Source organism: Protopterus annectens, chromosome 4.part0, assembly GCF_019279795.1.
Source record: "Protopterus annectens isolate FY-2018-M chromosome 4.part0, PAN1.0, whole genome shotgun sequence".
Lineage (NCBI taxonomy): Eukaryota > Metazoa > Chordata > Ceratodontiformes > Protopteridae > Protopterus > Protopterus annectens.
Window position 1 is genome coordinate 407,685,644 of NC_056733.1, and position 21,356 is coordinate 407,706,999.

A 21,356-nucleotide genomic window follows, 5' to 3' on the forward strand; every position below is an offset into this window, starting at 1 on the left:
AGGCTAACTTAGCCCTATCATTCGTTAGCATTCCAATATCAAACAGAATTTCCTCAAACCACACAACCCCCATGTTGTGGGGGATTACTGAATATAAATTCAAAACATCCACTGTAACAAGGAAACAATTTGCGTCAAAATTAACATCATTAAGTCTGGACAAAAATTGACATGAATCCTTACAAAGTTGTGGTAGATGACTTAAAGAATCTTTTAACAGGCAATCCAAAAATGTTGCAATATACTAAGTTTTAGATCTATTGGAATCAACAATAGGATGTAGAGGGGGTTCAACAAGATCCTTATGAATCTTAGGAATTCCAAAAACGCCTGCTATAACAGGCTGTGAATTATATATAAAATCATATTCTTGTTGAGTAATGAACCCTTCCATTAATAAATCAGATAACACATTGTCAATCCTACCATGAGCAATGTTAATTTCATTCTTAGAGGCTTCAGAATAAGTGTCTGAAAACAACATAAAGTTCATGCGATTTGAATAGTCTACACTGTTCATAACTACTAATCCCTCACCTTTATCAGGTTTCATAACTCTAATGTTTTGATCATCACACGACTCAGCCATTAGCTCTTTTTCCCTCTGTGTCATGTTAGAATAATTTAATAAAGGTGGCTTAAGTAAAATTTCCCAAATCACTTTTTTACATAGTTTTTCAAAAACCTCACCATTTTGATTAAGGGGGGATTGAATACGCTGGGCCTACAAAGACATTGCCCACTAAACTTCTTATCTACAACATTAGAAAACCATAGAAAAAGATTGACTTTCCTTGTATACAGTTTTAAATCCATTAAAGTATTTGCTAACTCAGCCCTTTTAACTGGAATGAAACTTAGACCTTTACAAAGAATATCCACATGATCAGCAGTTATAACATTGTCTGAATAGTTATAAACAGTGAAGTCACAAAAATATTTTTTTACCAGTTCGGGTCCTGCATAAACGATATTGGCATCTTGAAATTAAAAAAACATGTTCACCAGGCATATTAGGACTGTACAAAAGAGCTTCGTGTGTTACTATTGATTCCTGCTGTACCTCCGTTGTTGTTGTTTCTTTGGCCTGGCTCCCTGTTTGAAATAACACTCGATATTCAGCTGAAAACTCACTCCCTGAGTTTGTTTGTTGAAAATCCTCTCCAAGCATCACACCATCTCTTTTTCAAAAGGGGATAGTTCGTTTGGGGAAGTATTAAAGTTCTCGGTAGGATATCCTTCCTGGTCCACAACCATTGGCTGAAACCTAACTTCACTCACAGGATCCTTAAAGGGTACTGGTGGGTTAGGATAAGAGCATCCATTGGTGTATTCATCTAGATCTCTTTTAATTTTTCTAATTACAAACACACTACACAAATGGCCTAGGATGGTACACAACCGAGAATGGGAATTGAACCCAAATATATTGGTTCATAGGTAAATACTAGACTAGCTGCCTTTGTGGACCATTTTAAGCCTAGCCAGTTTCCCTGTTTGTGCTCAAAATAACCTATCCCATTTGGTTATAGACTGGCCTTACCCATCCCATGGTCAATGATTATATATTACCTCTAAGGAGAATAACTGAGATGATACCATAGATAATCTGAGGGGACCCAGGCATGGGATAAAGCATTTAGGAGCTGCCCCTGTCCATTAGTACCACAAGGAGCAGTGCTGCGGTAAATTTTCTGTTTCCTATTCATAGATCTAAGTTGCACTCGAATATGGACATGGATAAACTTTGCTTTATATGGATGGACAGTCAATCCCACAGCAATGGTATCCTGTGCAAGATATACCTGTCCCACCAAACTATTGTATTTTAATAAAGTATCTCTGCTGGCATTCTAGTTGTTGCATGTATCTGGACAGATACATACCAAAGGGGGCATTATGTTCAATGACTGGCCTAATGAGGGCTAAGTAAGAGGAGAAAATGACATCCCTAGATGTAGACATAACCCCTTTGTTTATAAGCTGTGCAATATAGAAGGCATTTCTTACAACAATAGACATATATTGGTCAAATGTTAGGTCACTGTCCACTTAAGTTCTTAAATCCCAAACAACTGGGTCAACTCTTAAGGGTGTATTGTCAGTGTGGTAGTTCCCCTGGGTAGATGGCTTTCCAAAGGACACAATAATGTGTTTTTTTGGCATTTAGTTTCAGTCCATCATTGCATACAGTCCATAAGGCAAAGCTTTAACATGTTGGGATACATCACAAATATGCATGAAGGCTGCAGACAAACAGACAATAATTAGACAAAGTATACTGAAAAAAAGAAGGTCTGTGAGACTAATTTTCACAATAAAAACTGTAGCTCATAAATATTTTTCCCTGTAATGTTATTGCTATGATAATTAAATAGATACCCAATGTTACAAATTATAATGCAATACACATGGAGGGCAGAATCCACCATCACAACGTGAAAACAAAGCCTTAACATCTTGAGCCACCTCAGTTCTATATGGACATGCCATGCACTCAGACAGTAATACCAGCCATTTGTCCTGCTGCTACCTTTGAACTATTGAAGTTAGCACAGAAATGGCATATACTGTATGACATATCATCTATACTACCTAAATATACTGTAACATTAAAACCTGTACAGTATGAAGCAAGTATACTCACCGTGATGGTCTCTTAGATGCACTATCCTTCTCCTCTTGTGCCGCTGCCTATTCTGTGCAACAGCTTCAAGGGCTATGGAAAGACGAACAGTGCTGCATAGGATCTGTGCATGACATACAGTGGCAGGTTGCATGTGTAGCTAACACAAGTTATGCTTGGTCTCTAACCTCATCCTCCCATCAGCCTAGGAGTTTGGGATGTCAATGCCTTATGTCACTATAATGGTGACAGGACTATTCTCCTGCATGTGGGATGCCAGTGGCATGGGTGATTCCCTAGGTCAAACTATTCTAGGCCTCAGTCTTATTATGAGACCTTTCATACAGAGGAAGTGGAGAAATATTTTAGGCACTTCCACACAACACTTTCATGGTCTAAAAACAAAACTACCTTCTCCTTCCCCAACTAAGATATGTCACCTAGAAGAAATAGAGAAAAACAGCAGATAGTTCACATCCATATCCATTCTTGCATGTGTCATCTGATGCACAACGACACACATCTCATTTGTGTGGCAGATGGCAGGCCAGGATAAAATATGTTCTTTATTATAATGGCTTGCAATGACACTTTAAGGTGTGAAACTTGGCAATCCTGCATCCCTTTATATGTTGTTAAAAAATCAGGCATTACAGTGACTTCATTTAAAGATGGTTATACGGGGAATTACAAATCTCCCCCTAGAGGCATGAAGTGGACTGCACATGGGCAGTGCTGCACACAGGGTCCCAGGCATGTGCATGACATTGTGGGGAAAGCAACACAATGTTTAGACAATTCATGTAATGTGGGAAGTGAGCGATTAATTTCAGAAACTTTTGTATGTTGAGCCTACATTTACTTAATCATCACACCCAGATACACGAGTAAAAGCAACAGAAAGCCCTGCTCCTCATTCTTCTCCTGAAGAAGCCATGGCGCAGTACTGTTAAGGAGTTCAAGAAATTGCTGAATTACACCTGATCAACCTCCAACTAGGAAAGTCCAAACGTCTACAGCTTAATGTACCTAACTACTGCACCTTAATACTTACCTTGCTAGTATTCCATCTTTAAAGATAAAACAACATTTTTCAGGGGGTATAGTACAATTCCAGAAATTAGTGGCAGTCAATTCTATAGCATGCTCAGCTTCAAGATGCATGGTTTGTTCATTTCTGAATCACTCCACCATCTTGATTTGCCTCATTTGCATAGACCGGGACACTTATTTTCATAATATTCCTCATTACCATACCATTATACAGCTATTAGCATACATCATTCCCAGCTATGCTATTTCTCAGTTGCTGCTAGTGGAATGTTTCTGAATCTCTCACACACACACACACACACACACACACACACACACACACACACACACACACACACACACACTCACACACCCTGCTTATGGCTGCTTATCACATAAATTTGTTTACTGTATTGTGGCAAAGGTTTCTGAAGCTGCCCCAAGTCCATCAGACAATACAGTTTAAAAAATATTCAGTGTAATAAAGTGAATCTTTTAGTTATCAATCAAAGATAAGAAAATTAACGACGACTCCTGGCAGCCCTAAACAGAAAACTGACATTAAATAAAACACCAATTGAAAGCCTAAACACAATACTGCAATACACTATAACAATTAAAAACAATTTTTTTTGAAAGTGCTTCATCCCTTACACACATTAAATGTATTATACAGCTATAAGGGTGCAATAACACTACAATATTAAGCAAACATTCTAAGTTACCAAAATCAGACACTGACAATATTTGTATTTAGGTGTAGTCAATCATCTCTGATCAACAATTCCTTTGCCAGTGTTACATGGCTCAGCCTTTATCCAGGGTCCCAGAAAAACATGCTTTTGTTGGAAAAAAATGGCTATATACTCTTTCACACAATTCATTGAGATGTACTGCATTTTTGCATGTGCCATGGGACTGTAAATTTAATAAGGTCTTACTTATGTTAGCTGTCAATATATTATATACTTAAGCAAACTAAAACTGTAAATGAATAGCAGTTGTCAGTAAATGTTAGATACCTTCAAAATATAAACTTAACAGACATCTCAAATGAGTCTGTGTTTCCTTGTTTTTCTAAATTATGTGTTAATGTACTATTTCTATTCATTATTTTTTCTACTTGCTTGCCTGATAATGACATAAGGGATGCAAAGAGCACAGTTTGACAGCAATCATAGTTTTCAGCATTTTGACGTCAAACTCCTAACACATTAATTTCTTCAGAGTCCAATAAAAATGCAATAGGTCTCTTTATTTTTGAAATGCAATAAGTCATTGTTTTTAGGTTGTGTCAAAATAACTTTTGCCTCTGACATGGGTCATGAATGAAAATGAGCATTGAGGTAGTCTACAAATCTGGATAACAAATGTACAAATAAAATTTCCTCTTCAAACAAAAATGTTAGTTTGTTGGCTAATTAAAACTGCAAATTAGGTTTGCTGCTATGAACTTTTTTAAACAGTATCACAAAACCTTTTGCCATATCATTCATGACACCATATTTCAAATAATGTTTGGTGAACAATACTTACGTGCAGAATAAAGGGCAATTTTGTCCTCTTCTTTGTGTTTCAGTAGGTTTTCTGCATAGTTTAAACGACTGCCCTTGAACCACTCTGGAACTTCATGAATACCCTTTGTTCTGTCAACCACCTGTAGGAAAAACAGGAACCATGGCATATATTTCGGCTTAATGAGAAAAGCAACATTCTTAGTAGGAAAGGCCTACTTTAAAATGTCACAAAGGATTCCTACTCATGTGATTCATCCATACTTGACTATAGCACTGTCTATACAAAGACCACTGTGTTTACGTATTTTGCATACTTCTGCACACTTTTGCCTAATTGTGCCTCATACTCACCTTTGTGAACCATCATTGCTAAAACACAAGAAATGCAACAGTTGCACAGCTCTGACTTTTCTTAATTTTAATACATTTCCTGTCCTTCAGACTTGCAGTACTGTACAACAAAGATTATATACTCTCTGGAGATGTGTTAAAATCCTGGCTCTAAATGTGCTCTCACCGGCATCCTGCCTATGAAGACAATTTTACCGCAGATGGCCTAACCTATCCCCTGGTGGTGACACGAGTACTTGCACCAAAAGGTGTGGTTATGCCTTCTTTTTTCCCATGGTATGGATTCATCATTGTGAGCTGTAGCTTCCCCACCATAGTATGTCCCACTTCCTGCCAAAGTCATTGGTGGCCCCAGTAGAGAAAGACTTATGAATGTCAGGCCATTGCAGAATACATCTGGTTATCACCTTATGGTGCGGCAATTAGGCTTCCACATTGAACATCTGTTGGTAGTAAGAAGCCTCTTTATTTTATGCTTCATTCACCAATGCTTGCTGGTATAAGCACTCATAATTTGACAAAGAATGTTTAGCAGTAATTTTCAGAAACCAAAGATACCATAAATATTTATATTGTTGTGATTTTGCAATACCTACCAATCAAAACCATTTATTGACTATTCTACGTATGGATTTTGCAAGAGTGCAGTATTGACTACTGTTACTGTGAATATGTCAGTATAAAAATGCTTACAGACATAGGAATTATCATCTTAATGTGGGTGTGCTAAGTTGATTACATTCTTCAGAAAGGTCTACTGATCTAGACATTCCTGTTCTAACACTGATGTTCCATTGCATTCTGAACAAACTGAGCACTGGTCTTCGTAAGATGTAACTATATGCCTGAGCTGGTAACATAGAGGGATAAAGCTTTGACTATGGCCCAGATGATCTGATTAGTAGCTCAGACCCTTGATGGCACAAGCTTAGACGATAGACATACCCATCCTGTGTGGCAGGACAGTGGACCCACTGCCGTGATAACACATCCTCTGCCTTTGCAGAGAGTTGATATAAGCAGAATGTGACCATGACCATCCAAGCTAGTGATATTAGTCCTTGTCAGCACGTGAAGGATCACACATAGACAAAAAGTCATAGCTGGTCCTTGTAGTGACGCAGGCACTGAAGTCACAAGGATGGGATAGTTTAGGCCATTTACAATAAAAATGCCTTCATACATGGGATGCCAGTGAGGGCAGAAGCAACCCTTATGCCTGCCTGCCTGCATGACAACCCCTCCCTGCAACATCTCTTGTTCCAGTGCATTTGAGGATTTCACACAACACCAATGGAGAATGAATGAGCATCCAGTAAGGACAGGCCTGATGACCAGCAGACAGAGACGGGGATAAAGGATTAAAATGTGTAACTGTGCTGCTAACAACATGGATATGTATAGTTTATTCAATATTATACAATGATGGGTCATTCTTATTCAAAAACGAGTATGCTGATTGGGCAGACCAACTAGGTAGCCCAACTAGGATGCCTGTTGTAAATTGAGCATACACCAAGAGAAAAAAGTCTGCCTGCTAAAGTACTATTCTTTGCCAGACTTTTCTACTGGAATATACTATGGAGGGCAGTGCAAAATAAGAAGGAAAATTAGGTGCATTTCTATGTTTTTATTGTGCCTGATCTTTCTTCATTTTTGCACTTCACGTCCATAAAAACTGGCAGAATCTGGTACCTCTCAATTGTCCAAATCTTTACAGAATGCCCAGATGTTTGCATCACAGGCTTACTCTTTCCTCCATTGATTGTCTTCAACAGCACTGATGTACTGTGCAAGTGTGGGAACGTAAGTCCCATACACATGCTCAGTACTTCATAAAATGCAGAATGCAGAATAATGAGGAAAGAATGAACAAGAAAATACAGTTCTGTAAAAGGGATTCCCTGCCAAGTGTAGCCCAAAATCTGGCCAGTATACAAAGTCTTAGATTTTTATAGACATCTTACGTCACATGTATGCTTCCCGCTCTAGGCGTAGGGCATAAAGGTGAAGTGCAAATGTACATACCTCAGAACTGAATAGCCCCAGGAGGGGGCTATAAAGTAGGAGGAACACATGCTTCCAGAAAGAGGAAAGGAAAAGATTAGAGCAGAAGGGGGAGCAGGAAGGCAGAGAATACTGCAACAGTGAGGAGAAGGACTCCTGCGGTTATAGTAAGATTTTACACAAATCTCCTATGTCCTTGTATATCACTGTTGCAGTATTCTTTAGTAAAGGGAAAGTACAAAAACTCAAGAGGAAACTTGGGAGGAGGAAGGCCCAGAAGAGCCCTCAGGAAAACCATGCAGGATAGCTCTGGCAAAGCCAGCTCTTGTTCTGGAAACAACATTCAATTTGTAATGTTTAGTAAATGTATGGACAGATGTCCAAATAGTACCTCAAGGATGAAATTGATATCCGGTCCTTTGAAAAATGCCCCAGAAGAGGTCCCAGCCCTGGTAGAATGAGGCTTTACAGAAGCAGAAAGGCTTTCCCATGAAAGGAATAACAAAAAGAAATGGCCTTAGAGATCCATGAAAAAATGGTTTGCTTAGAAACAGCCAAACCTAGAGGCCTGGGATGAAAAGAAACAAAAAGCCACTCAAACTTGCAAATGGCCTTAGTCTTATCTAAATATCTGAGCTACCTATACAAATACAAAGTGTGAAGAACCTTTTCACTAGCAGAATGCAGAAAAGAAAAAAAGGAGGGCAAATTAATAGACTGATTAAGCGATAACATATTAACCACCTTGAGCATAAAATAATGATTATTACGAAGAGGCACCCTCTCACTATGAAAAACCAAAAAAAGGAGGCATAGCCATAACAGCCTGGAGTTCAGACCCTCTCTTAGCTGAAGTAAGGGGTTCCTATTACGTGATTGAAGTTTTGAAACTTCAAACACTACAATATCAAACTTGTCTGTTCGAAGTTTCAAAACTTCGAACACAGCAAAAAAAATAAAATAAAAGATGCAACAGTAAACTAACTGTTGCAAGCAGGGGGGGCAAGCCGCCCTGCACCCCCCACACCCCTTGCTCTTTAAATATACCAACTCCGAGATTGCACTACAGTGCAGTAAAGGGAAGTATTCCCTTTCTGCACTATAGTGCAGTCTCGGAGTTTGTATATTTAAAGAGCGGAGGGCTTGCAACAGTTAGTTTACTGTTGCATATTTATTTATTTTTTTTTTTTGTATTCGAACTTCAGCAAGTTTGACTATATGGTTTCGACCATATAGGGTTCGAACTTGTTGAAGTTCGATAATGTAATAGGAACCTGAAGTAAGGGCCAAAAAAAGAACAGTCTTCCATGTACAATGCTATAAGGAAGCTGAAGCTGCAGGCTCAAAAGGAGGCTGAGTCAATTTTTCAAGAACAAACTTAAGATCCCAGGAAGGTAGAATAGGTTTCCTGGGAGATCTGATATGAAAGATGCCTTTAAGAAATTACTTGACTTCAAACATAGAGGCCATAGGAAGAGTTAATGGCAGACAAGCAGAGAGAGCAGAAAGGTGAGCATTAACTGAAGAATAAGCCAACTCAGCATGGAGCAATTCACACGAATAAGAGAACTAGAGGGATCTTGGTTATGAGCAAGGCACCAAACAGAAAATCTCTTCCATTTGGACATACAGGATTTCCTAGTAGTGGGTTTCTCAACCTCCTGCAGAAACCTAAGCATGTCCTCAGAAAAAAGGTGCCTAAAAGGGATCAAAATCCTATCACCCACAATGTCAGTTGAAGAGTAGACAAGTGAGCATGGATGACAGATCCCTTGTTATGTGTAAGTAGGTCCACCCTGTGAGGTAACATTTGGTGATTGCCCTTGGCTAAGTGCAGAAGAAGGGAGAACCAATGCTGTTTGGGCCAAAAGGGAGTCACCAACAAGATTTTGGGGCAGTCTTGCTCTATCTTGAGCAGGATCCTCGGAATGAGAGGAAGGGCATAGAGAAACATCACCTTCCAGGAAAATGAGAGGGCTTTCACCTTCCAGGCCAGAGGACTTGGGGCTCTGGTGCAAGAAAAAGGAAGTTGTCTGTTCAAAGGGTAGGCAAAAAGATCTACCCGAGGAGTACCTCACTGATGGACAATGTCCAGAAACACATTCCTGTGAAGCATCCATTTGTGAGCCTGTGTTAGGGACCTGCTCAGACAGTCTGCCACTATGTTCTGCTCTGAAGGAATATATATAGCCTGAAGAGTCACTTGATACTGGATAGCTAGATCCCAAACTTAAAGAGACAACCTGCAAAGAAGGTAGGACTGTGACACCCCCCCCCCCCACTGCTTGTTGATGTACCACATTACTGTGGTATTATTGTTGTAAAGATCTTGAGAGGCCCTGGAAGAAAAAGAGAATGAAAGGCCTGAAGGGCAAAAAGGAGAGCTCTCATCTCCTTGATATTGATCTGGTCTGATCTCTGATAAGGGGGCCAGAGACCCCGGACCCTGTGGGGACCGAAAGAGGCTTCCCACCCCATGTCTGAGGCATCTAAAAAAAAGTTCCTGAATGGTGACTGAAGGCTGAAAAGGAAGGCCAGGGTTGAAAGACAGTTGAGGAATCTATCACTGAAGCTCGAGTTTGAGGCATGAAAGAAAAGGGTCTGGCAAATCCACAGGATGACAGTGTTGGAGCCATACTGACTTTAGGAAGCACTGCAGTTTTCTCGTATTGGGCCTGGCTAGAGGTACCATAGGAATGATGGAGGCCATGAATCCCAGAGCCTTGAGAAGCTCTCTGGCTGTAAGGAAAACCTGAGGAAGAAGTGACTGAAAAAAGGTGATCATGGAAAGGGCCTTGGGAGGAGGCAGGGAGGCCAACATAGGGATGATGTCCAGCTTGCAACTAAAAAACATATGATTCTGAGAAGGAACCAGGGTTGATCTGGAAGTTTATCATAAACCCCAGGGTTTGCAATAGGCACACAGTATAGTGCAGGTGTTAAAGCAAGGTCTCAGGGGTGGAAGCCTGAATAAGCAGGTCATCTAGATAAGGAAAGATTTAAACTCCTCTTATCCTGCAAAAAGCTATCACAGGAGTGAGGCATTTGGCGAAAACCCTTGGGGCAGAAGAAAGGCCGAAGGACAAAGCAGAGAACTGAAAATGCAAGGAAGAAACAGAAATGCAAAACCTTCCTGAAAACCTTCCTGAAAAGGGGATGTGTAGGGATGTGAAGATAACCATTCTTGAGATCCAGGAAAGCCTGGGCAAGAAGAAGATGAAACAGTGTCTGAAGGAATAACATCTGCAAAGAAGGAATGTTGATCTGAGGGAAGTCCAGAATGGGTCTCCAGGTGCCTTCCTTCCTGGGAACCAATGAGCATAAGTGTGATGTACAACATCTATAAAAACCTAAGGCTTTGGTACACTAGCTGGACGTTGGGCTACCCTAGGCAGGGAATCCCTTTAGTAAAGAATACTGCAACTGTGTTAAGGAAGGACATCATTACATCATTAAAGTACCATTGTACAAAGACTTTATTTAAGAAAGACAAGTAATTTCTTTCTTAAATAATTTCTTTGTATAATAGCTATAACCCATTTGTGGGTGTGGGTATATCAAGTTTTTCCCATAGCTGGCTTTGTGTAATCATTTGGGCTTCACCATCATAATTAAACCACGCCAACTGTGGGTAAATCCTGATATACCACACCCACTTATAGGTTATTGCTTAAGAAGTCCAGAAGACATTCTCTAAGCATCAGACATGTCATGTATAATGAGGCTGTACAATTGGAACCCATCCAGGTAGACGTTCTGTGTTGCTAATAATGTTACAGCAAATGCATCACTGAATGTCCAAGTGAAAGGTTTAGTCAAATCATAGCTGCTGTGGCCTGATATGGATCAAGGTGCAGTAAATAAGAAGTAAAGATATGTCTTGAAGTCAAACAAACAATAAATGATGATAGAATTTTACTTTTTAATAAACAGCTCAGCAAGCTCCTGCCTGGTGCCCTGCAGAGTTCTACAGAAGCAGAGAAACAAAAGAAAGACTTTGGAGTGATTAAGTATCATTTTTCTGCATTTTCTTGCTGCCTTTAGCTAATTCCGCCTAAAATGTTGATTTTCTAGAGTTTCAGTGATTTAAAAATCTTGTTTCAGCTACATATTGTACTTATTTTACTGCCTGCAATTTAATAAAGTTGTTTTTGTGTTTAAATTACTTGTTTAACTGTTGTAGGCTACAAAGTGTGATAGCCATTTCTGTGCATTTGAAGTGTTTTTTTTTTATTGTATCTGCTTTATTTTCTGGAAAAAACAAAAATATATACTTGTTTTCCTGCCTTTCTAAGCTAGTATAGTCCAGTTTTCAGGTTAGTGCTGAATTGTGTTACAGGTTTCTATGTTTGCCCATACCTTACTTGGATAGAAGGAAGTTTATCTGTTCACTGTGAGAGAGGGAGCTTTGAGCAGCCTATCTGTCCCTGGAGGAGTGGTTTCAGCCCAGAAATTAGTAGTTTATTGACCATTTTGGGCTAATTTCTATCTCTTTCATTTCCCTGCTATAAAACCCGCATTTGCAAGGTTTTTGTGCTAGTATACAGCTCAGCAAGCTCCTGCCTGGTGCCCTGCAGAGTTCTACAGCAGCAGAGAGACAAAAGAGAGACTTTGGAGTTATTATCATTTTTCCGCATTTTCTTGCGGCCTTTAGCTAATTCCGCCTAAAATGCCGATTTTCTAGAGTTTCTGTGATTTAAAAAGCTTGTTTCAGCTACATATTGTACTTATCTTACTGCCTGCACTTTAACAAAGTCATTTATGTGTTTAAATTACCTGTTTAACTGTTGTAGGCTACACACTCAAGTGTGATAGCTATTTATGTGCATTTAAAGTGTTTTTTTGATTGTATCTACTTTATTTTCTGACAAAAAAAAAAAAAAAAAAACAAACAAAAGAATATACATGTTTTCCCACCTTTCCAAGCTAGTATAGTCCAGTTTTCAGGTTAGTGCTGAATTCAGGGCTGTGTTACAAGTTTCTGTGTTTGCCCATGTCTTACTTGAATAGAAGGAAGTTTCTCTGTTCACTGTGAGAGAGGGAGCTATGAGCAGCCTATCTGTCCCTGGAGGAGTGGTTTCAGCCCAAAAATTTGTAGTTTATTGGCCATTTTGGGCTAATTTCCATCTTTTTCATTTCCCTGCTATAAAACCCGCATTTGCGCGGTTTTGCGTGCCGGGCAGCGCCGGTAAGCTAGGGTATAACTATTCCCGGCTCCAAGAACAAAATGATATATCCAAAGGCTCCACATAGTATACTCTTCAATTTTTCCCTTGGAACTAGACAAACTTTCAACTTAAGCACTCAAACCATTCACTTCTTATACAGGCACTTGCTCAAAACTCATAGCAAGCACTAATAAACCTTAGCACTAGACCCCCCCTATACTGTAGAGAAGGACAAGGCTCTCTATTCGACCTTACCAGCCAGTCAGTAAAACAGTTCACTGTACCTATCCAGGCATGTCCAAAGGGCAGTTTCAGGTGTACTCTCCGGTCCAACTGGTGAATCTGGGCATTTTGAGGCAATGTTACAATTGTCTCATGTACACAGACAACCCTCTCCTCCTTCCACCAAACACTAATACATGCGAGAGATGCAATTATACAGCCAAACTGGAGGCTAAGCTCTCTCAACCCAAGACTGGACCAGGCAGTCAAGAGGAGAAGGGAATTACTTGCATCACACCACCAGTCTCACATAGACCTATGAAACCAGCACCGGCAAAAAACACACATAAATACACAAAAACATACTCGGAGGCTCTAAATAAAAATCTGCAGAAGCAACAGAGACCTCCAAAGCTGACATCCAAGCAACCTCCACCTTCCCAACACAAACCATGAAACACATACTTCACAAAACCAGTGTGCCACACAATCACAGCCCTTAAGGCAAAATAACATATCCGACACACTAGTAATAGATGACTCTATAGTCAGGTACACTGACGTCCCACTCACTAGGCTGAACAAGGAGAAGGTTACTGTTAGCTGCCTGTCGGGTGCCAGGATCCGGCACATAAGACATGCACTCTGGTCACTCCAGAACAAGTACAAATATGACTGACATTGCCCATGTTGGTGTGAATGACCTGAGCCGTACCTCCCTGGACTACATGAAAAGAGACATGGAGGAGCTCTCTGATCACGTAGCCCAGGCCAGTATGACCCTGGCCCTGAGTAGCATCCTGCCCTCACCAAGAATGATACCACAGTATAGAGAAAAAATTATAAATTTCAACAATTGGCTAAGCTTCTGGTGTCATTCAAAGGGGATCCAGTGTCTGTCAGCCTGGGATGACATGCCCGACAAGCCACGCTGCTTTGCTAGAGACGGCTTGCACTTGTCACCCTTAGGCTTTCGAATACTGGTCAAGGCTCTTGTCACCCCCCCCATAGTGCCTTTTTTAGACAAGGCTCAAAAGACAAACCCACCACTGTAAATAGCACAAGTAACAAAAAACTGAGGGTAATGCTACTCAATGCCAGAAGTCTAAACCTCAAAATGCACGCGCTCGAGGCACTCCTCAGTATGGAGAAATTTGATATATGTGCAGTAACAGAAACCTGGTTTAAGGCTCCAGAGAGCACCCCAGCAATACCAGGCTACAACTCATACCATATATTTTGGCCACAAAACCCGGATCGAAATACAAAAGGCGGGGGAGTATCCATATTTATCAAGGATACCCACACCTCCAGGTTAGTGGCACAGCACGATGCTTCAGAGATCATCCACGTGCAACTAACAATGGGCAAAACTGCTATTCAAATTATAGCTTGCTACAGATCACCCACCATATCTCAGGACCCCCATTCCGCATTCCTGGAAACACTGGGAAACATAAAGGTCCTACCAAACACCCTGATATTGGATGATTTCAATTACCCAAACATTAACTGGGAGAACTACTCAAGTACAAACTCGCTTGCCTAACATTTCCTAGAATTTATAAACTCAAATGCCCTGGATCAACTGGTCAACACCCCCACCAGAGGAGACAACATATTGGACCTGGTCATCACCAACATGTGCAACCGGTGTTCCACACTGGAGGTCAACCCCTCGCTGGTTAGATCAGACCATAAACTAATCACACTGGATATCCACATTCTGCCACCAACCCCAGTCAAAGAAACCACCATGAAAAACTTCTCAAAAGCAAGCTTCACGTTACTTAAGACCAAGGTGGGAAGTTTCAAAGCCCCCATGCTAAAGGATAACACAGTCCATGCTGCAAAATCCTTTACTAATGCACTCTACGGGCACCTACAAGAAGGCATGGCTCGTGCTATCTCAAACAAAACCGAGACTCACTCCTCCAAGAAAAAGAAACCAGTCTGGTGGACCCCTGCCATAAACAAGCTATACGATAGAAGGAGGAAACTAGTACAGAAAAGAGTAAAATCCCAAGAAGGGAAGACATCCCTGATCAGTATCAGCAAGAAACTACATTCCCCTCATAAAATCATCCAAGGCTAGCTTTGAAAGAAAAATTGCCATGGACTCCAAAGATAACCACAAGGCATTCTTTAGCTATATCAAGAATCTAAGTGGCAATTCTCAGATCTGCTCGGAGTTAGTGCAGAATGGCACAAAATACACTGAACTGGCTGATTTAGTCAACATCCTGGCAGACAGATTCAGTGCAAACTTCACCCCCCTCTCACCCCAAAAGGGCCCATAACTTTATCAGAAGAATGTAGTGCCCCTGAAATCACAGACACTCAGGTTAAAACAGCCCTCTCCAAAGCCAAAAACACAGCATCAATGGGACTGAACAGTGTCCCAGGCTGCGTCCTACACGAGCTCAAAGATGAACTAACCCCTTACCTAAACACACTGTTTAAACGCAGCCTCTCCACAGGCTATGTGCCCACAGCATGGCGCACAGCAACAGTTATTCCACTCCACAAAGGTGGAGCCACAACGGACCCTGGGAACTATCACCCTATAAGCCTGACTAGCTTGGTCTGCAAAGCTATGGAGCGCATCATCATGACATTGGAAACCTCCAAACACTGGGCCCTACCCAGTTTAGCTTTGTTAAGGGCAGATCATACCTCCTAAACCTGGTGGACTTCTTTGAGACAGTTACCAAGACTATAGACAAGGGAAAGGTGGTCCAGACAGCCTACCTTGCAAAGGCCTTCAGCACCATTCCCCACTCAGGTATTATAGACAAGCTCACCAGCCTGAACATAAACCCCTACGTCACGAGATGGATTGCCAACTGGCTCACGGACAGAACCCACATGGTAAGAGTTGCGGGAGCTAGGTCTGACTCTAAACCAGTTACAAGTGGTGTTCCCCAAGGCTCAGTCCTAGGACCCCTCCTGTTCGGCATATACTTCTCAGAGGTACAGGCAAGCACAGGAGGACTATGGCTGACCAAGTTCACAGATGACTGCAAACTAGGGGCTATAACTGACTTTCCAGCTGACACAGACATCCTCCAAAAGGGTCTCACTGAGACAGATACTTGGTGTCAAAACCGTGGCCTCAAGCTAAATGCCAAAAAGTGCATAGTCATCCCCTTTGGAAAAAACAAAGTACCCACAAACTACCACATAGGTGGTAGCCCCCTAAATACGGAAGACGTAATAAGGGATCTGGGGACCCAAGTAGATAGTAACCTCTCCTTTGATAATCACATTGCCAAAGTGATTATAAAATCCTTCTATGTGGCCCACCTAATCACAAAAGGGTTTGTATCCAGATTGAAAGAGGTCATTGGGCCCCTCTATGCATCACTCATCAGACCCATCATAGAGTACAATGCCCCATTTGGGATGTACCTTACAAGACACCTGCAACAACTGGAAAAACCACAGAAGTACCTCACCAAGAGAATCACTGGCCTCAAGCAGATGCCCTATGCAGCTCGACTGAAGAAACTCCAGCTGTACTTGGTTGCATACCACCTACTCAGAGGTGATCTCTGCCTGACATACAAGGCCATGTCCAACCCAGAATTGATGGACATGCTCCACCTAAAGAAAACCATATCCCCTCGAGCCACATGCTCCAGGGATCTAAACCTCACCACAACAATAAATAGGATGTGCTGGAGGGATAGATTCCTGTCCCAGAGACTTCCCATGCTCTGGAACAATATTCCAATCTACATTAGGCAGAGCTCCTTGCTAACCCTCTTCAAGAGAAACCTTGATGAGTGGATGGGAAACAGAAAGTTTACCCCAGGGATCACTTCAGTGGCTCTGCTGGACAGAGGCACAGGGAACTAATCTAAGGGGGCAATGAAAGCCAACTCATTCTGGCTAGGCTTATAAATGCCTTCGGGCAGATAGCCAAGTACCTACCTATGAAAGCCACGGTCTAGACTGCATGCAGACTATACTGGTCCATTCCTTGAGAGAATGTTTTTAGTTTTTGAGTAATACTTATACCAAGTCAACAGACATGCATGATATGAATGCTGCTGCTACCTTGTCTGCAGCTATTGCAAAACTGAGCCAACGTTTCAGCATACAGAGTTAGCCTTAAGCACAGGCTAATTAGGCAGCTGCTTGGGGCACTACTCAAATGTGGGTGCCTTTTCATTTTTTTTTTTTTTTACTTTGAGGTTGGATATTAGGCTGTGATGATGTTAAGGAATGTGTTTTATTTCAGTTGCCTGACCTTTGCTTTGCACTGCTAAGTTTGTTTGTTTATTACTAATGAGAGAACAAGATGAGGTTAGCAATTCACTATGTTCTCCCTGTGAAGACTTGTAGAGAAATGTGAAAGCTGCCAGCCTAGCCAGATAGAATTGTGCAGATAATTCTATCATTTGTAAATATGAATGTTGAACTACAGACTTGTTTTCTTAATTGAAAGAAAACATTGTGAAATGTTGAAATACAGGCTTGTTTTCTTAAATGAAAGAATGTGCTGTGAAATGTTGAACTTAAAACAATGTAGCAACATTGCCCTCTGCTGTAAAGAAAGCTAAGTCAAGCATTTCTTGTCTGTCCTTTGAAGTTGAAATTATTTCACGCCTGTCCCTTTGAAGTTAGAATTTGGAGTCGATGAGTCTGGAATGAAGCATCCTGCCTATTGTTTTAACTTAAGGAATAATTACTAGAATTTACATGTGGAATATTTTTTATGGCTGTAGTTTCCTGCAGGTACAAGATAACAATTATGTAGTATCTGTTAACCTGGGAACACCAGGAAAGTGTAAAAAATTATGTAATGGGAATCAGGACTTAAAACAGCAATTTAAACAGAATCAGAAGGCATTAAGCATTTTTGTCTTGAACATCCAATTCACAGAACTGTCTTGCTCATATGTAAGTTATCTTAGACTTGTGTTTTCTTTTAGAAATAGCTAGGAACTAGAAAGATTAGACAAAGTGTTTTTCTGTGATGTCAGAACTGTACTACTGATTTATTTTAAGTATTTCTGTGTGATCTCTGAACTCTTGACTAGCACTGTGTAGTAGAAAGTATTGTCTTGTATTTTTAATTATTTATTATTAAATATTTTTAAACCCTTTTAACTGTGGCTGTTTTGTGTAGAGATAAGTTAAGCTCTAAGAGTATTGCATGCTTATATTGATCCTGTACCAAGTCACTCTAATAAGCCTTGACTATTTAGTCACAACTACCAATTGGATAATAATATTGCACAGTAATAATTGGACACCCTTTTAAGGGTCTTTGAATAGCTGATAAGTATTAGTGGGTGGTGAAAAGTGGAACTACAGTATAGTCTGGGAGAAAGGAGCTGGAGAAACTGTTCCAGCCTTCCCCAGGAGTGTCTGTGTGGTTGTATAAACTCTTATCTCAAAGTGCGAGCATGTGTGTGTGTGTGTGTGTGTGTGTGTGTGTGTGTGTGTGTGTGTGTGTGTGTGTGTGTGTGTGTGTGTGCCAGCTACTTGGGCAGGGACATGAAGCACTGGTTGGACAGAGAGGGTGCTAGTGGTTTTAGCTTGCCCACTAGGCTGAGATCTGGACCCTATAGCTGTGCCAGTGGGGAGTCTTATTGGGGACCTGGAGAGCAAGGGAGCGACCAGCCCCGGACTGACTGTGATCTCCTTGTGCTCTTAAGGGAAATTGCACTTTACTGTGTGTATTTGTTATCCTTTCCTCATATATGAGACGCCCTCTATGGTGTTAGAGGTGAGGATTGAGGCTCCTTGATTGCTGGGCCAGGGCACAGGCATCACACCCCCCACCACCAGCAACAGCATTTATATGATGAGGTTAGCAATTCATTGTGTGTTGCCCACCACCAGCAGTAGCGTTTATATGATGAGGTTAGCAATTCACTGCGTGCTCCCCTCCACTAGCAACAGCATTTACATTTGTCAGTAATAGTGAAAATGGTCCAGCCCATCTATAGTACTGACACTCTGTAGACTTCATTGACACTGCATGCAATCACCTACCTCTAAACTTGAATGATGATGATGATTCTTGGAGTTGTGGGTCACTCTTTCATATGGGGAAACAACAAATTATGTTTAAATCAGAAGAATGTCTGATTCTACAAATGGACTGAGCCAAAAAGATATAAAAAAATGTTCTGGTTTTAGCCAGAATGGTGGTTTCATTGTTAACAACTTTGGGGACAGTCTACCTGCATCCTCCCACATTCTATGATCTCAACTTCATTCACATTTGGGCTTCACTAAACGGAGCTAAAGATATCATGTTTTATCCATTCTTGTTTTTGCATTGTGAGACATTTACTAATATTCCACAAATTCTTAAAATAATGGCTTTATCTGAAAGGCACACCTGACAGCATATGACCTGAATTACTATCCGGTTTAATTTGCAGTTAAACGTCTCTCTTCAAGAGACCATTAGTCATACACATTCATTGTTTGGAAGTCTCATGGCTGCTACTGGAGTGAAATAACTGGGGATTAAAAACCACTATCACTCACATACACACACACACACACACACACACACACACACACACACACACACATGCGCATACATGGGCGCACGCACACACACACACACACACACACACACACACACACACACACACACACACACAATAGCTTATGGTAACTTGGCCTTCCTAACATTTTTTTTCTTCACATAGCTGTCTTGTGCATGTTAATTGCTATTTTACTTGCAACCACAATATTGCAAGCTGTCGATAGAACCAACACTACATTTTTCATATGATGCTACCATTTACCAGAAGTTTTGTGTTGAGTTACATTGCAGCCTTTTGGCGCAGTTGTTTGGGGTTGGCTTATTTAGAAAAAGCTTAACATCAGAATTCAGAAGGCAAATACCCACCTACTTGTATGCATTTCCTTACTTGTAGGTAGTGACTTAACTTAGGCAAATTCAGTCACTGTACTTGTTCCAGTAAGATACATGAAATAACTTCACATGGAACCATTTTAACAAGACTGTCATAATGTCTAGCTTGAGTATAAGTCACCCTTACTCTTTATAGTTGCAAAAACACAGCTTCCAAACATTTAGTGTAGAAGCATCATTGGACTAATGCCTACAAAAGAACTAGCTGTAAGAATAAAAGCTTTATAGTCATTTTCCCTAAATGCTGACTCTAGTTTTCTTTCTTTCAGTAACCAGACAAAATATGCTTGGCTTCTGATTTGTTTTGTTGCCATTTTCTAAACAGGTCTTTGTTGCTTTACATACCAAAAATATAGGCATTTGCAGGATAGGTAATAAAGCACACGGAGTTTAGTGATAAATGTAGTTTGGTAGCTGTTTAGAAGTATTGCATTTTATGATGTTATTTAGTTTAAGATCTGTTGAGGCTTTTACAGTATTGCACAACTTTATTATGCCTTCAGCACTATAGTCCACTGGTCTTGGAACCCACACAAGGATTATTTTCCTTTTGCAGTCACGCCAACAACATTAATATGTCATTTCTCTCCTTATAAACTTCAGACACTATATTTGTTTGTGTTTACCATGTTTTTAAGCATGCACAAAACATGTTGCCAGCTACGTCATTCTTGTGTCTGTTAGTTCTTATTAAATGTATTTCTACATGTCCTTAATGATCATAAATATGTGACTGCAGTACAAAATACAATTTTCTGAATATAACTCTGCATGTGCTCTGAGGTGGAGCAACCCTAGAGTTAGTATATTTAGTGAACAAGGACGTGGAGCAGAGGCGTGTGTGTGTGTGTGTGTGTGTGTGTGTGTGTGTGTGTGTGTGTGTGTGTGTGTGTGTGTGTGTGTGTGTGTGTGTGTATTATATATATTGTCAGAGGAATGATACCCTCTGCATCTTATCGACATAGGGAGAGTCTAAGCCCTCCTAATCACACAAAAATCACTATAAAGTATGCAGCAAAAAGCACAATATATATTGTTTATTTTTTTGTCGGGGGCTGTAGTCCTAACACACTCCCAACATCATAAGAGTCTAAGCCCCCACACCTAAACATATAAAATATACCAACTCCAAGGTCACACTAAAGTGAATACATAGTTTTACTAGACTGAACAAGTATCCTCTACCTCTGGGGCTATGTAGCATTTCTTATTTGCACTCTGCTGCACATATGGTCCATGTTAATACCAAATCACCAAAATGGCAGAGTGAGAGGTGTCATGGAGAAAACGAAACTAGGAAGGCACCACTGAATCTAGGGCTCCATTTCACCTAACGTATGCCCTGTAGTCATAAATGCTATTTCAGAAATGCAAGAGTCTGGTATTGGATCCAGTTTTACTAGTATGTAGTTTGAAAACTTAATAAAAAGAAATAGAACTCGCCATTTGGCTATTGCACCTTTTCATGATAAGCTAATGGATTGGCTGAGAGGGTTCTACAAACTTTAAAGAAAGGGATGCCA

General features: G+C 40.6%; 1 protein-coding gene across 1 annotated transcript in view; it reads right to left on the reverse strand.

Annotated features, from left to right (window-relative positions):
- AACS (acetoacetyl-CoA synthetase) overlaps nt 1-21,356 on the reverse strand; it is a 1,424,505-nt gene that overhangs the window by 1,265,790 nt on the left and 137,359 nt on the right. Inside the window, exon 3 of the mRNA XM_044068347.1 lies at nt 5,195-5,315. Coding sequence (XP_043924282.1) covers nt 5,195-5,315 — 121 coding nt within the window. The remainder of the gene's footprint in view (nt 1-5,194; nt 5,316-21,356) is intronic.